Source organism: Camelina sativa, chromosome 2 (genome assembly GCF_000633955.1).
Source record: "Camelina sativa cultivar DH55 chromosome 2, Cs, whole genome shotgun sequence".
Taxonomy (NCBI): Eukaryota; Viridiplantae; Streptophyta; class Magnoliopsida; order Brassicales; family Brassicaceae; genus Camelina; species Camelina sativa.
The window spans coordinates 3,611,634-3,627,577 of NC_025686.1; the positions used below are offsets into that span (position 1 = coordinate 3,611,634).

At 38.5% G+C, this 15,944-nt stretch overlaps 2 protein-coding genes across 2 annotated transcripts; one reads left to right on the top strand and one right to left on the bottom strand.

Moving 5' to 3' along the window:
• Positions 11,766–12,643, top strand: LOC104716869. The gene is made up of 2 exons (XM_019233873.1): positions 11,766–12,083; positions 12,221–12,643. Exons 1-2 carry the CDS (start codon positions 11,799–11,801, stop codon positions 12,428–12,430), a joined length of 495 nt encoding a protein of 164 aa, XP_019089418.1. The 5' UTR covers positions 11,766–11,798; the 3' UTR covers positions 12,431–12,643.
• On the bottom strand, positions 13,277–15,693 carry LOC104716879 (putative cysteine-rich receptor-like protein kinase 39). The gene is made up of 6 exons (XM_010434344.2): positions 14,850–15,693; positions 14,509–14,765; positions 14,212–14,422; positions 13,893–14,130; positions 13,664–13,802; positions 13,277–13,561 (listed from the first exon to the last, which is right to left on the bottom strand). The coding sequence occupies exons 1-6, from the start codon at positions 15,691–15,693 to the stop codon at positions 13,277–13,279; spliced, it is 1,974 nt and encodes a 657-aa protein (XP_010432646.2).

Genomic DNA, 15,944 nt, shown 5'->3' on the forward strand with positions numbered 1-15,944 from the left:
CCGAAATCGCGAACCAGCGAACCTCGATCAGGTTTTGTTAAGAACTTGATCACGAGCTAAGGATGCTCGTGGATCCGTAAGAGATCTTCGAGACAAAGAAGATGAATCTCGAAGAAGAAGAAGAAGGCGGTTTAGGGTTTAGGGAAGAAGAGAGAATCGGCGGCTGCCTTAGGGTTTTAGGGTTTTGAGACTGTCGTGCTGATAACGTGTTGTAATTTAGAGAGTTTAGGGAGTAAATCTCTTGTGTTATTCTTTATAGGAATTGAGGTTACAACAAGTATATATAGAGATTACAAGGACTTAAGCTAAACCGACATAGGACTAAGGATTGCCGACGGGCTTTGGCTAATGGGCCTAATGCGCGCGGACCAAGTATGGCCGATAGGCCGAGTATGGACGGACTGAATAGTGGGCCGGTCGATGGAGTCCACTAAATGTTTTACAACACGAAATGGTAATAACAGTACAGAGTGGGGGATTAAGACCGACAAAACTAATGTAATACGCGGAATCATCCAACTACCAAAAATTGATGAAATAAACGGCTTCACGACGACAGTTGTTCTGATACAAACAATTTTATCTGCTTTACATCACATTCATGATAGATCAGTTTTGTTAATAAAACACTTGATATTACGAACGACGGATAGGATCTAATTACATAACTTTAGAACCTTCAATAAATTTTTGTGTCACTTTCTTAATATACAAAGAAAGTGCACTTTCCGAAAATAAAATCACATACCTTATGTAAAAAAATATTATATGAACTAGATTTTAACCCGCGGTACACCGCGGAATAATTTTTTAACTAAATTTTTTAAATTTTATTTATTTATTATTATTTTTTTTCTTTTTTTTTTTGTTTATATTGTATAATTGTATTTTGAATGTTAATTCTAGGATTTCACCCGTATACCACACAAAATGATTTGTTTTTTACAGTCGTAATTAAATCAACTTTATTTACTATTTTTAGATTCAACCCATTAATACATATTATAAAATATTAGTCTAGTTACAGGAAAAAATCCTAAATTATCATATAAATTACATGATTATCATGTTCACATATTACTCTATTAAATCATTACAAAGTACATAGAACATTTAATAGTCACTTTTGGAATCAATTAAACAATTATCATTCACCAAAAACTATGAACAACTTCGCCAAACTCATATCTTTCTTCTCTCCTCCTCCAACATATTTTCCTCCTCTGTGGCCTCAACATAGGCCCCTTTAATTTACTCCCAATTGTTTGAAAAGATATACAAATGGATCAAAGCAAAATCCTGGGGGGGTACCAAAAACCGAAAAGCTTGGTAAGTGCAAAAAGATAGTATATATACAATAATAAATATAAAGAGGATACCTAGAAAGGTGAGCAGCTCACCGTGTGCTGAACTCAGAATTGGTTTCTTTCTCAACATGCATTTGTGACATAAGTACATAACTACATGGAGCCCAAAACAAAAAATTAGTGTAGATATGAAATAAATCAAACAAAAAATATTTTGATTATCCACTAACGGAAAGGTTGCATGTTCACGTGAAACCAAATCATTTTTTTTTCAAATAAATGGATTTTAAAGCATCTAAGATAAAAAAGAAGGGTATTAGAGATGAAATAAAGAAAGCATAAACATTTTATACCAATAAATTAATAAAGGAAAAAGTGTGCGCCAAAACCAAATCAAATGTCTCAACCGGGAAGGTTACTTCAAGTGTATGAATTGATGCGTTTTTGTATTGCTATTGAGACGTTATTTAAATAGTTCTTTGAAGATGGTAAAATTAGATGTGATATGAGATCGAGAATATATTGGTAAGCAAGCAAAAATTCTAAAAATATATATGGCAATTTTTGAATTAATGCAAAAGGTTTACCATCTTGTGTTTAGCTATGCGGATGTAGATTTTGGTTGTGGGTGTTGTCTTTCTCTTTTGAAGTTGATATTTATAATTGAATAAATGCTTGTTGAGCAAGGTGTCAAACGATCCTTAATAATAAACACGAGATTTTTCTGTATGCCTGATGGAGTTGTGAGAATATTGCAGAACTATATTTAGTTTCTAAAGGAGATATGTACAGAAATAAATGTATTTCTTGCTTACAAAGTTATATATTTGCTAAAATGTGATTTCCTTAATTTTGGTTCTCGTGTTTAAGGACATTATCTACGTCATAATGATCTTTGAGGTTGTAATCTTTTGTTTCTCAAAGAGGGTCAATTTACATTAAACATATTATAAAGATGTATTAAATAAGTTTTGAGCATTTATTCTCGATCTCTTAAATGATGGTATCATGCTGTGTATGGCAATAAGCATTAATAAATTTGAACCATTCCTATCGTTCCATTAATTGAGTTAATTTGAAATGTTAGTTTAGGAAAATCTGTAGGGATTAATTAAGTAGAAATGTTATTTTAGGAAAATATGGAGGGGTTAATGTTGCAAAAAACAAATTAAATAAGTTAAACTTCAAGGGCATAATACAAAATGTACTTCAAAAATGTTAATATAGATAATATAGAATATATATTTTTTTTGAAATGGAAATAAAAACAATCCCCTATTAAACACTCCCACAAAAAAAAAAGCTGAGGTGTCGCGCTCACAAAGCTTCTGTAACATTTTTAATAAATACCCTTACTTTTTTTTTTGAATGAATGTGAAATTATATTCAAGTAAACAAAAAAGCCTTTGTACAAGAGTTGCGTCCTTCTACTGAGGAAGAAAAAGTTGGAAAAGAAATTTTAAAACATTTTAAAACATTTCCAAAACAAAACTAAATTCTCGATTGAAACCAGAGAAGTAGACCATCCCTGCAGCTTGTCAGGATAATGCCGCTGGATAGAAGAGACTTTATTCCGAACTAGGCGATCCAGAGTGTGAATAAGCTGAGCCTCGGTACGCGGCTGCTCACCATTGCAGTGCCTATTCCGCTCACACCATATGGTATGAACAGCTGCCTGGAATACAAGTCGTAGAAGGAAGCGTGTTGTTCTTTGAAACGTGGATGCAGAGAGCAGAGAGATGAGCTGATCAAACCGGTTTGTATAATAAGGCCAAAGTAGAGTTTGGGTTAACGCTGACCATACCCGTGAAATGTACACACAGCCAAAGAAAAGATGCTCCTGCGTCTCCATTGGAGCTTGGCAAAATCCACAAGATGGGTTAACTCCTTTGTTCCACGCCTGCATACGAGCTCCCGTGGTGAGTCTATTTTTAACAGTAAGCCAGAGCATAAATGAAATCTTGGGAATAGAGTAAGAGAACCAAACAGCCTTGGACCAAGGAACCTGTTGGTGAGACTGACGTAGCTACAACCATGTGTCCAAAGAGGAGAACCGAGGCTGAAACTCATTATTAGATTGGCACCAAAGAGCGACGTCCATCTCGATAGTAGGGTTCCGACCAAGCTTGTCAAGCTCTGCTTCAACACGATTTAATAGAGCAACTCTATGAAAGCCCCTGCGGTGAGTAGACAGTACATCAGCCACAGTGGCTGACGATGAGATACCAATAGTAATAAAACCACGATCGCCTAACACATCATATAGCCTCCCCAAATCACACCAATGATCATACCAAAAGGATGTCTGCAATCCACTTTTAACTTCTACTGAAGAGAAATCCTTGGCTTGAGCTCTATATTTCAGGAGTTTCCTCCACATCCAACTACCATGACTTGTACTATCACTAACTGACCAAAAGGAAGCAGAGCGAAGAAGCTCTCGTTGCACCCAGTTAACTGGTATGTATATATTTTACACATTTTCATCATGCATTTGTCATTCATTTTGTTCTCTTAAATCATTGCTTTGTATTGTTTTTAGTCTCTTTTGCATAACATGCATATCTAGGTAATCTTTGCAGTGTTCTTGCATGCATCTTTCATATTGGAGTTGTTTCAGGTGTTTTAGGAGGTGTCCAAACCATCAAATGCAAACAAGGATCAAGAAAGCAGTTAAGCGACTCGATCTACACTACCCAGCTACGCAAGCTTCCACGTCTTTGATCGAGTCGAGTGAAGATTTTACTTTGGGATTCAGCTTTTGACGTCTTCATCAAAGTTGTATGGAATTGGGTCATCTTTCCAATGCAGTTTATTTCAAACCAATCGGAGTCGTGGTTCATGATTTATCTCCGTTTTAGTGGATGCACATACGTTCAGAAATCCGACTCGACCCGCACGCAAAGGAGAGCTCCCACTCGATCGAATGTTAGCAGCGACTCGACCAAGACGTCCCAGGATGGATCCTGAACACCCTCAAGATGCGACTCGACCAAGACATCCCAGGATGGCTCCTGAGCACCCTCAAGACGCGACTCGATCAGCAGCTCTTAGATGCCATTCTCAAGCCGCGACTCGATCAGCAGTTTCTGAGCACCCTCAAGACGCGATTCGACCAAAACGTCCCAGGATGGCTCCTGAGTACCCTCAAGACGCGACTCGATCAGCAGCTCTTAGACGACATTCTCAAGCCGCGACTCGATCAGCAGTTTCTGAGCACCCTCAAGACGCGACTCGACCAAGACGTCCTAGGATGGCTCCTGAGCACCCTCAAGACGCGACTCGACCAAGACGTTCCAAGATGGCTCCTGGGCACCCTCAAGACGCGACTCGATCAGCAGCTCTCAGACGACATTCTCAAGCCGCGACTCGATCAGCAGTTTCTAAGCACCCTCAAGACGCGACTCGATCAGCAGCTCTCAGACGACATTCTCAAGCCGCGACTCGATCGACACTCTCACGTCGCGACTCGGTCGTCACTCTCACGTCGCGACTCGATCGACACTCTCACGATGCGACTCGATCGATGCTCTTAAACCGGCGTCCTGGTTTTGTCCCGAAGACGCATCCGAGAAGGATTCCCGAACCGACGTTCTATATTGTCGTTTTATGTTTTAGAGATTTCCATGTTTTACTATTAATACGTTTTGTTAAGTTTTCACTCGGACATCTTAGCTTTTATCTCATTTGGTTCTGAAGGTTTTACCTAGCCTCCAAAACCGTTCTAAGACTTTGTATCCAGATATCTTTTAATTCATTGAGTTTTTGCATTTGATTTCTTCTACAAACTTGTTCATCTCATTTTTATCTATCTTAGGATGCTTGATTCAATGTTTTCTGAGTTTCTATCCTTGATGATGATTTTCGGATCTGAGTAGTGTGGTAGTTCTTGAGGATGGGATAGATTAGGTGGAGGATCTTAGGATGTAGAGTTTTTAAGCTTTGATTGTATGATTCCCTTCTGGACTAGAGTTAGAAATACTAGTTTCTCTCTGATCAATTGGAACTGGGTTTTAGACATTTCCGCATCCAAAAGGTGTTCGATGAAATGTCTGACCAACTAGTGCCAGAGACTTACGTTCCTAGCCTAAGAGATTAGTTGTCTAGGATGTTTGTTGACGTGAATGAACTTGTTTTTCATGCCATGCTTGATCATGTTTCTCTAGCGAGAGCTAGGTTTCGAAGTGGTCGAGTTTGAGTAGCTTCTATCAAGAGATTGGATTAGCTAAGAAGTGATGTTCATTGTTTAGGGATGGTTTGCTTGTGGCATGTTAAATACTCTATAGACTAGGATACTCTACCGACATCAATTACTCCCATCCTTAAGACCTCTTTCTTTCTGATTATTATTACATTCCTGAGACTGTTTTGTCTCTTGCCTTTTAGTTCATGCTTAGACTCGTTTATGTTTTTATTAATTTTCGTTTCTTGTCATGCATTCTCGTTTTTAATTCTGTGACTTAGTTTCGTTTTGTATCGTCATCATTCTAGGACTGTTAGACAAACACTCTCTTTGAATTGGCTTGACTTATGATTTCTTGATTGCATCTTAATTGTTAGTGAAGTTTCCCAACTGGATTGACACCTTAAGTACTACAACTACATAAGGTTAATTGAGACCTGCTAGGATAAGACACACAAAAATCCTAGTATCATTAACCTATAAGGATCCTCTCCGTGAGACAAGTCGCCAAATGAGTTTGAAACAGCTAACCTTGTTAGCTTCCACAAGAGATTTTAAACCGAGTCCCCCCTCAGCCTTTGGAAGACAAACATCCTGCCACACAACCTTTGTTTTTTTAGCATTAAGCTCCGGTCCCGACCATAAAAAAACCGAGCAAATTCTCTCTATTTCCCGAACACAAATACTTGGTAAGCGGAACGCCGAAACCCAAAAATTTGTAAGGCTCGAAATAACAGAGCTCAAAAATTGCAACCGCCCTGAAAACAAGAGGAAACGACTCTGCCAAGAGCTGATCCAGTTCCTTATCTTCTCTATCAAAGGAAGACAATCATCAAGCGACATCCTCTTTGTGAGTAAGGGTAAACCCAAGTAACGCACTGGTGACGAAACGCTCGTGAATGGAAAACGTGATAAGACCTCATGTCGAGAAGAGGCATAGACACCAACCAAGAATAAAGTTTATTTTTCTAAACTGATGCTAAAACCTGAGAATGCTTCAAATTCCTTAAAAACCTCTAAAATCCCTTCAAGATAAGAAGCCTCTCCATCAGAGAAAACCATGATATCATCCGCAAAGCAAAGGTGAGTTAATCCCAACCTCCTACAACGAGGATGGTAGCCAAACTTTCAATCAAGTGCAGCCTTGTCAAGGAGTATAGAAAGGACATTCATACAGATCACAAAAAAAGATAGGGTGAGAGGGAACAACCCTGCCTCAAGCCTCTCTCACTCCAAAAATAACCCGCTAACTCACCATTAATCTGAACAGAGAAAGAAGCCCTTGAGACACATAAGTGAATCCAGTGAATAAATCTCTCAGGAAGATTCAAAGCAGTAAGAACATTGAAAAGAAAAGACCATTGAACCGAATCAAAAGCTTTCGATATGTCAATCTTCATAGCGCAGCGAGAGGACACATCCTCCTTATGGTAATCCTTCACCAACTCGGTAGCCAACAAAAGATTCTCCATCAACAACCGATCTTTGATAAAGATAGATTGATTAGGAGCAATAAAAACTGGAAGAATCATTTTGAGACGGCAAGCAAGAATCCGAGATATGATTTTATACAACACATTGCAACACGAGATAGGTCTGTAGTCCTTCATTTCACGGGCGTCCTCTTTTTTTTTGGAATAAGAGCGAGGATCGTGGCATTAACTCTAGTGGGAAAGAAGCCAAACTTGAAAAAAGATTAGACCGCTTTAGTAAGATCAACACCAACAATAGACCACCCACTCTTAAAAACTCAACGGTGAAACCATCAGGACTAGGAGATTTATTCATTGGCATGGTAAAGAGCATCTGTTTCACTTATGCATCAGAAACTTCCATAAGAACTGTATCACAATCAGTTTGAGTACAATGAAATGTCAAGATGTCGCGAAGAGCTTCCACTGACAAGCCGGTGAACTGAGATGGAGTATGAGTGAGCAGATTTGGAAAAAACCGTACACCCTCTAATTTTATGTCATCCTGCGTTGTGAGGCTACCTCCATGAGGGTCAACCACCTCATGAATCATATTCTGTGTCATCCTCTCCCGGAGAGCATTATAGAAAGCCTTGGAGTTCTTGTCACCTACATGGAGCCAATGCAACTTTGAACGCTGTTTAAGAAAATGTTCCTCTATCCCTGTAACTCTCTCCCAACGATCAAAAGCAAGAGACTCAGCTGCAGTTGCCGCAGGCGAGGGGTTAGAAAGCGAGACTAACTGCTTCCGACATAAATCCTCATAAGCATTAGTAGCTTGGGAAGATATATTAGATAACTCAGCCTGACTCAGTGCACGTAGAGAGGGTTTTAACTCCTTGAGCCGCTTCGAGAACCAAAATAAAGAAGAGGTGGAGTGAAATAAACTAGGCATTGACTGCCAGTGTTCCTCCAGGCGAGGAATAAAATCCGCCTGTGAAGCCATCACATTTGTAAATTTAAAAGGACCTCTAGGCTTGACAGTATTCGGCGTCAAACAAATCCTCCCATGAAGATGGTCAGAGTACCCAACAGACTCCATTACATAATATGACTGTGGAAAAGCAGAGGACCACGCAGTGTTATGAAGCACCCGGTCTAATTTCTTGCACACCACGCCACTATGTCGCTTATTTGTCCATGTAAAACGCGGACCATGGCATCCCAACTCCGCAAAAGAACAATAGCGAACAACCTCTTAAAAGTCTCTCATTCCCGATGTTACAAACGGGGCCACATCACTATTTGAATGCTCTGAAATATCAACCGTTTCATTAAAATCGCCAAAAAGCAACCATGATTTGCTCTGCAACAAAGCAAGATCATGTTGTTGCTTAACAGCCTGCCAAAGCTCCCTTCTCTCCTCAGCAGTATTGTACGCATAGAAAAAAGAGCACCAAAATACCTCAGAAATACCATGTAGCTGTTCCTCACAAGTAACAACCTGCCCACTTTTAAATAAAACACTCAGCTTTGTTTGCTTCTTACTCACCACCCAAATCCGTCCCAACCTACTAAACTCATAATTTGAAACCTAATTGCAATCCTTAAAAACATCCTGCATCACCCTCCCAACTCTGTTTTCCTTCACTTTTGTTTCCACCAGACAGCCAAACTGAAAATCATTCTTACGAACCCACTCCCTTACAACCTTTTTCTTATTCAACTTATTCAAACCACGAATGTTCCAAAAAAACCCCGACATTAACAGTTGGGTTTGGAGGAACGTTTTGTCGAGTTGCGAGGAGCATTGCTCTTCACCGGTTGAGAGGCTTCAACTAGATATTTGTGGGAACTTTTTGATTGTCTTGCCAACTGAACACGCTGCACAGTAGAAGGATTTTCTTCTCGCTGCATCCCTCCTTCCCCCTAAGCTTTTGCGGATCGGACCCCAAGGAGAGCCCCCCATTGTCAGTACCAACTTGCTCTGTTTCAATAAGTATCTCTCCATCCTCAACAGTATTCGCACTTTCACGAAGAGCATCAAACTGAGTAGGAGAAGAGATACGGTCCTGCTCAAAATCTAGTTTCTTAGGAGCTGAATTTGTCCCACGTCCCCCAGAACTACGAACCTCAGTCCACTCCTCTTGGTTCACATTGACAGATTTCGTACCTCTAACCGCGGATGTATCGAGTACACCAACTGCAGCAGGCGCGGTAGACGGATGCAAAGCCGATACTGCAGGCACTGCAGGCTGAGTCGAGAGCTGCACTTGAGCCACCGCTTGACTTGTTTTCATCCCATCCTTCACACGAGGGGAAGAAGGTGCAGCTTTACCCGGAGAATTTGATTTTCCGAGCTTAGCCAAACAACCCTCAGCAGAATGCCCCCATTTCTGACAGAACCCACACCGTTGAGGCACCCAAGGGTATTCAAAATCCACACAAACTTCCTGTCCCTTGATCTGAAAGTAATACTGCTTCGGTAGAGGGACCGATAGGCCCACCTCAACAAACACTTTGGCTTCCTCAAAATTTGTTACCAACTCTGTGTCTGGATGCAACCTACGTGGCTCACCCACCAGACTAGCTAAAAAGCACTTGAACATCGAATGAGGCACATTCTTAATAACAACCCAAAGTGGCATTGTCGTGATCGCTGGTTGAGCCTCCTCAAGGATGGCAGACCATTTAGAGATCGCAAATGTTCCACATTCCTCTCCTCAACGCACGCAACCCCGCAGACGCATTCCGGATCTGAAACTTGACAGTGGTGTCATTGACACCAAACACATCGATTTTGATTGTTTTATCCCCCAAATTCCAGATCTTATTCACAATGATATGGATCTTAGCTACATGAGGGGCTTGCGACGGAAACCTACCAACGAGGAAGTCCTCCCACAGAGGAACAGAACTGTCAAGCACGTCGTCTGGAACAGACACCGTAGTTTTACCATCCACTACTGAAACCTCAACGTCAAACTTCGTAAGACTTGGCCTAGCTCCAACAATATTAGCATACGATTTGGGAACTTCTTCATTCTGACGAACTACTGGAGGAGGAGAGCCCTGAGATCCCTCCATCATCCCGGAAAACACTGGCAGTGGCGTGCCGGTAAACCAACTTGCGTGCCTCCAACGGAAAAACCCTAATCACCTGTGTGATCGCCCTAGCTGACGTGTCACAACTTTTGAGATTGCTTAAATAAATACCCTTACTTCTCATTATTATTTACACATATATGCCATTGAAATATTATGAGCCAGTGTTTTTTTCTATTAGTTTTTAAAAATAAAAGATCTAATCAACTATTAAATCCGAAAATATATTTAATTATCATTTTCATAACCTATTTACTTATTAAAAGTAAATTACATTTCACAAACGAGAATAAAAATTATTCATTTATTTACCACTTTTATCATTTCTCATTGTATTTTTAAATTAGGATTAGTTTAATTAAATCGATTAGTCTAAAAATATTGTTTTATCTATTTAATGGTATAGTGATATAGATTATAATGTGAAACATAAAAAATATGTGAATTTGATTTTTAGAAACACAAAAAGACATCAAAACTTTCTATACCACCTTCAAATTCTTTACAAGTTCAAAATTTCACTGGTGAAACGTATTTTACAGAAATAAACGCAAATTTGAATAAACAAAAAAAAGCTTTATTTACATATTTTGTTTTATATATACAAACGAATCTTAAAATCTCAAACAATAATTTTACTCATAATATTTTATTTAAATCGATTTATCTCGCATGCAGTGCGGGTTGGTATCTAGTTAATTCTTAAAAACGAAACATAACGAATATGTTGGAAGTTTTCTAGGTCCAGTGATTAATCAAGAATTTATTAACTATTTATACAATAAATGTCTGGGGTTTGAGCTCCAGTAATCACCCTTTTTTAGATTAATGATGCAAATTTTCTCAGAATGTCTAGTACACGAAGAATTTGCTTGTCGTGTGTTACGGAGAAAAATTGTATAATGACATGCATCTGTTCTCGGTACTGGAAACTTTTATACACTTAAGTCACTCTGAAATTGTCCTATAATCTAGACCATAGTGTGACAACCTGTTCCGCAGACCTCACTAGCCCACCGCTAGCCGCTCTAACGGACCCCAAGCTGGCTCTGCAGGGCATCGATCATAACCCATCATTGTGGATATCCAAATCCACGAGTAGATTATTGGTGCGCCAGACGTTCCTCAAATTCTGATCCCCACCCTTTAACAACCTTCCCACAGGACAAGTTGTCACCAATTAATCATATCAACGCAGGCTTCACTCTCGAATGCAGCATTAGTTTCTATTTCTTTGTTCAGCATCCCGAATCACCAGTTGTAACAACGTTATTTTTTTTAAATATAATTTAACATTAAATTCGAAAATTGACAAATTTAATAATTTTTATTTTTATTTTTTTTTTAAGTCAAGTAGCAAATAAGAAATTTTATAAATCGTATCGTAAGTCGCAACGGTGGCCAAGGCCTAACAAAGACCAAGGGGGGTGTATTGAATTTGATACTTTAGGAGATTTTGGGGTATTCTTAAATCTCTTGTTATTTAATTAGTGATTTTTAAAAATCATCTGAAATCTAATGTTATTGAATGTGAAATTTATAAAAATCATTTATAATCTCTTGTTATTCAATCAATCATTTATAAATCTCACCTCAAATCTACTGTTATTCAAAAAATCATAAATCTTTTAAAAAAATCTATTGACTGGGATTCTAGGAGACTTTGCAAACATTTTTAGTTCAAAAATATGTCTTCCAAAATCATACCTTTAAAGGTGAAACTTTAAAATATTTGTTTAAAAAATGATCTTCTTCGATCTAAAAAAAAAAAAAAAAAAAAAATTCTTCGACATGTACAACTCCATGTTCTCAATATCACTCACCCATGAGATCATATCTCTACGGGCAAAAGATGGAGTTCCTTCGCTGGGTAAGCTCTCTTCTTTAATGGGTTTCTTCGAATTTTTCATTATTTGCAAAGTTTTTTTTGTGATTCTTACTGCCCTAGAATTATTGCGATGTGTACGTGCATTGAGAAATGATATTCGGGATCTCATGATTAAAGAGCACCCAGACCATATTATGAAATTTGAAGCTGAAGCCATATACATGATCGATGTCTTGGAAGAACATGGGGTAAGTACCTTCTGTGTATAATTCACTGTTTCAGAGGCTCTTACATTTTTAATTAGCGTTTTGGTTGGTTATGGTTTAGAACCATCTGCTTAATAGAAATTTTAAGATTTGGATCCTCTTTTTCTTTCACATGATAGGATGATATTGTTCAAAATTGCTATTGGGATTCTACCTGTCCTTTTGATTTAAGACGTGATTCCGATGCCATTCCCTCTGATGTGACCCTTCAATCCATAATCTTTGAGAGCCTTGATAAAAACAAATGGGATCGATGTCTCAGCGAGCTTGTTAAATATGCTGCTGAGCTCTGCCCACGCTCTGTTCAAGAAGCCAAGTGTATTTCTTAGCTGTATTATCTTCCATGTGTTTGCTTCAAGTATATTTTCTTAACTACATCATCCGTGTATGGTTTTTTGAGTCTTCTCTGACCCTCAACACTGTCTATAAGGATTAGAAAAGTAGGCTTTATGGATCAACAAGCCGTTTAAAGGTAGGCTTCTCTGATCACCCAAATATGATTCTTTTCTTTCCTTTTTGTATTCTAAAATCACCTAAAATTTAATAATCAAATCTCACCAAATCCCAAAATTCAAATCTCAAAATTCTACCAAAATATCAAAATCTCTCAAAATTATACTTAAATCTCTCAAAATCTTGAAATATTAAAATCCCAGCAAATCCCTAAAATATTAAATCCAATACATCCCTCAAGAGTCTTCACTCTGAAGTGGACGTACAAGGAATATTTTAAATTATTGTTATGTTCGTAATCTGTTTTGTTGTGTTCGAATAGACAAATTTATTTTGTTCAACTTTTCTTTTTTTAATGACTAAAAAATTATACGTCCGTAGGCGAGGTCCATACAATATGATTTAACTCTCTTTCAGAGCACATCTCTTGGAAAACGAATTGAACCCGTGACTTCCAAAGTCTCTACGTTTTAGGTATAATAAAAAGAATAATAAAGATGTTCATTATTGTTAAAGAGATATCATAATATGGCAAAGTTAGTTATCACTATAAAATAGGTAAATTAAAACAGAAGCAAAAGAATATGAAAAGTTCCTTGAAGAAGGATTATTGTGGTTTGAGCTGAAATTTAGGGAATAAAGGTACAATGAAAGGTTCCTTGAAAAAGGATTATTGTGTAGTTTGCTTTCGAAAACAGTATATTAACTAAATTATTTATAACTCAACGACAACTCAACTCCGTGAAGACATCTTCGTTCATTGCTATTGTAGCACTTTCGAATTGGGGTAGGCTTCCACTGAAAGCAGGAGCATTAGGTAGAGGAACGATGATGGTCTCACTGCCAAGCCAAGTTATCACAGAGCTCATAGTTGGTCTCTTTGTTGCATTCTCTTGAACACACAATAAACCAATTTGTATCAACTTGATGATCTCGTTTCTTGGGTGCTCCATCAAGAAAGGATCAATTATAATCTCAGGCTTTCCTTCAACCCATCTCTTCCATGCCTGCACCAAGAAAATTTTAATGTTTTTACTTTCTCTACAGAATTTTAATTTGAATAGAGATATATAAATGGAACAAAGACTGATATGTGAAGAAGCGCTTACAAAAGCTGCAAGGCCTTCTCCTTCGAATCTTTTGTTTCTTTCACCACTTATTATCTCTAGAAGCATAACACCGAAACCATAAACGTCAGATTTAGCTGAGATTTGTCCGTGGTTCAGGTACTCAGGAGCCATATATCCACTGCATATATGCAAACCAATAACACTAATTAAGTCATGACTGTTTGATTCATTTAAATGTGTCTTCAAACTTGATTAATATATTTCTTACCGGGTTCCAGCTATTCGTTTTGTTTCAGCTCGAGTCACGTCAGTGTCAAACAACCTAGCTGTCCCAAAATCTGCAACTTTAGGGTTCATCTCAGCGTCTAAAAGGATGTTACTCAACTTCAAGTCTCTGTGAATAATCTTAAGCTGAGAATCTTCATGAAGATAAAGAAGACCTCGGGCAATGCCTTCTATAATTCTGTATCTCAACTCCCATGTAAGAAGTGAACGCTTCTCGTCATCTGCAGTGTTCACAGAAACATTTTCATACTAAAAGTTTCCAAAAATATACGAAAAATGACAGCTACTTTACCAAGGCTCACCGAATATAAAGCTGTCGAGACTTGAGTTGCGGACGAACTCGTAGACAAGAATCACTTCATCTTCTTCATTACAGAACCCAAGAAGCTTAACAAGATTCCTATGTTGGAGTCTTGTCAAGAGTGACACCTCATTCTTGAACTCTATGTCTCCTTGTCCTGAACCTTTTGTCAATCTCTTCACTGCTATCTCTTTACCGTTAAATAATGTCCCCTGATCAAACCGGTTTTAAAGATCGGTTACTTATCCAAGACAAAGCTCAATCAATAACTCAATATAATGAGAAATGTTATTACTACCTTATAGACTGTACCAAATCCACCTTGGCCTAGCTTATTTTCAGGAGAAAACTCATTAGTTGCCGTTAAGAGCATACCAAGATCAAACCGTAACATATATTGACCATCAGAATCAGAGTACTCTGCACCTCCATTGAAGATGTTGTGTGATTTTCTCCTTCGTGCATGGACTTTGATGAAGCCAACAAACACCAAAAGAATAATGACAGTAAAAACAACAACTATTGCTATAATTCCGCTCTCTCCTATCCTTATTCCTGCAAATCATTAACTCCTTTTAGTCTAAGAACCTCTATATCATACTTACAAATTTTGGCAATGCTCTAACTCATATGTTTTACCTTTCTCGTCTGTGATAGAGCTCTTCTTTTCCTGAGCCGGAGGTCTAGGAGGCGCAGGAACTCTTGTTATATTATCAAAAGTAGCACCATGGAAAGCATATAGATCCCACCTGAAAAAACAGCTTGGACGAAAAAACGCACCTCCTTGTTTTCCCCAAACCTGTTCTTTAAAAAGCGTCACGCATTCTCCCAAACATGTCTTGCAATCTTGGGAAGTTATGTCGGGTGTGCATTGCATCAGCATGTAAACATTTGGAAACTCTGTGAATTCGGCTTTCTCGGCACTATAGTATTGAAGTACCGAGGAAGTTTCAGCTTCCGCGGCAGCCTCAAGGGTCCGATTAGCCATTGCATTCCATTCTTGCTCAAAAAGAGTCATGTTTTTCCATGGCTCGATGCTATTTGGACTTTCGTATCTAGCAGGAGGTGTAAGCTCGAGGTTACCCAAAGTTGAGTGGTTTGAGGAACTTACAAGACAAGAAACCATTTTTTCTTTGTCTTCGCCCCACGTGACGGAATCTATGCGGTTTTGACATTGTTCTAGTATATCTTGAATTACACTTTCGACACAACTGATACAAGCTTGTCGCTCATAGCCTCTTGCGCAGAGGGCAAAAGCGTGGACTCTGTCGGGACTTTTGCCGAGTGAAGCGTTGTAAAATCCACCATTGCCGACGACTTTTTTAGCAAGAGTAGAGAAAAGATTCTGGCGATTGGGACCGTAGCTGCTGTTACCGTTGAAGTAGCCTCCGGCACACTCGATGGCGTTAACAACTTCGAGCTTTTGAAGGACAAGAAGAAGAGAAGAAGTGAACATGATCATCAAAGTAGGGCTTGCCCCCATGTTAACTGATATAACAATTTTTTTTTTTTTTAAGTATATATTATACTTTAGTTTTGTACTATTTCGTTGTTGTTAATCGATCTTAGAGCTTCGTTACTATATTTATACAGGTGAGATGAGAAAGAGGTTATATTTGACTTCACAAAATGTGTATTGGTCAATTTTGTCTGGAATACTAACATGTGATCCACAAGCATTACGTACTTCTCTAGCTCCAAATTTGTGTTGAAGTTGTCAAGTCCATGGTTTCG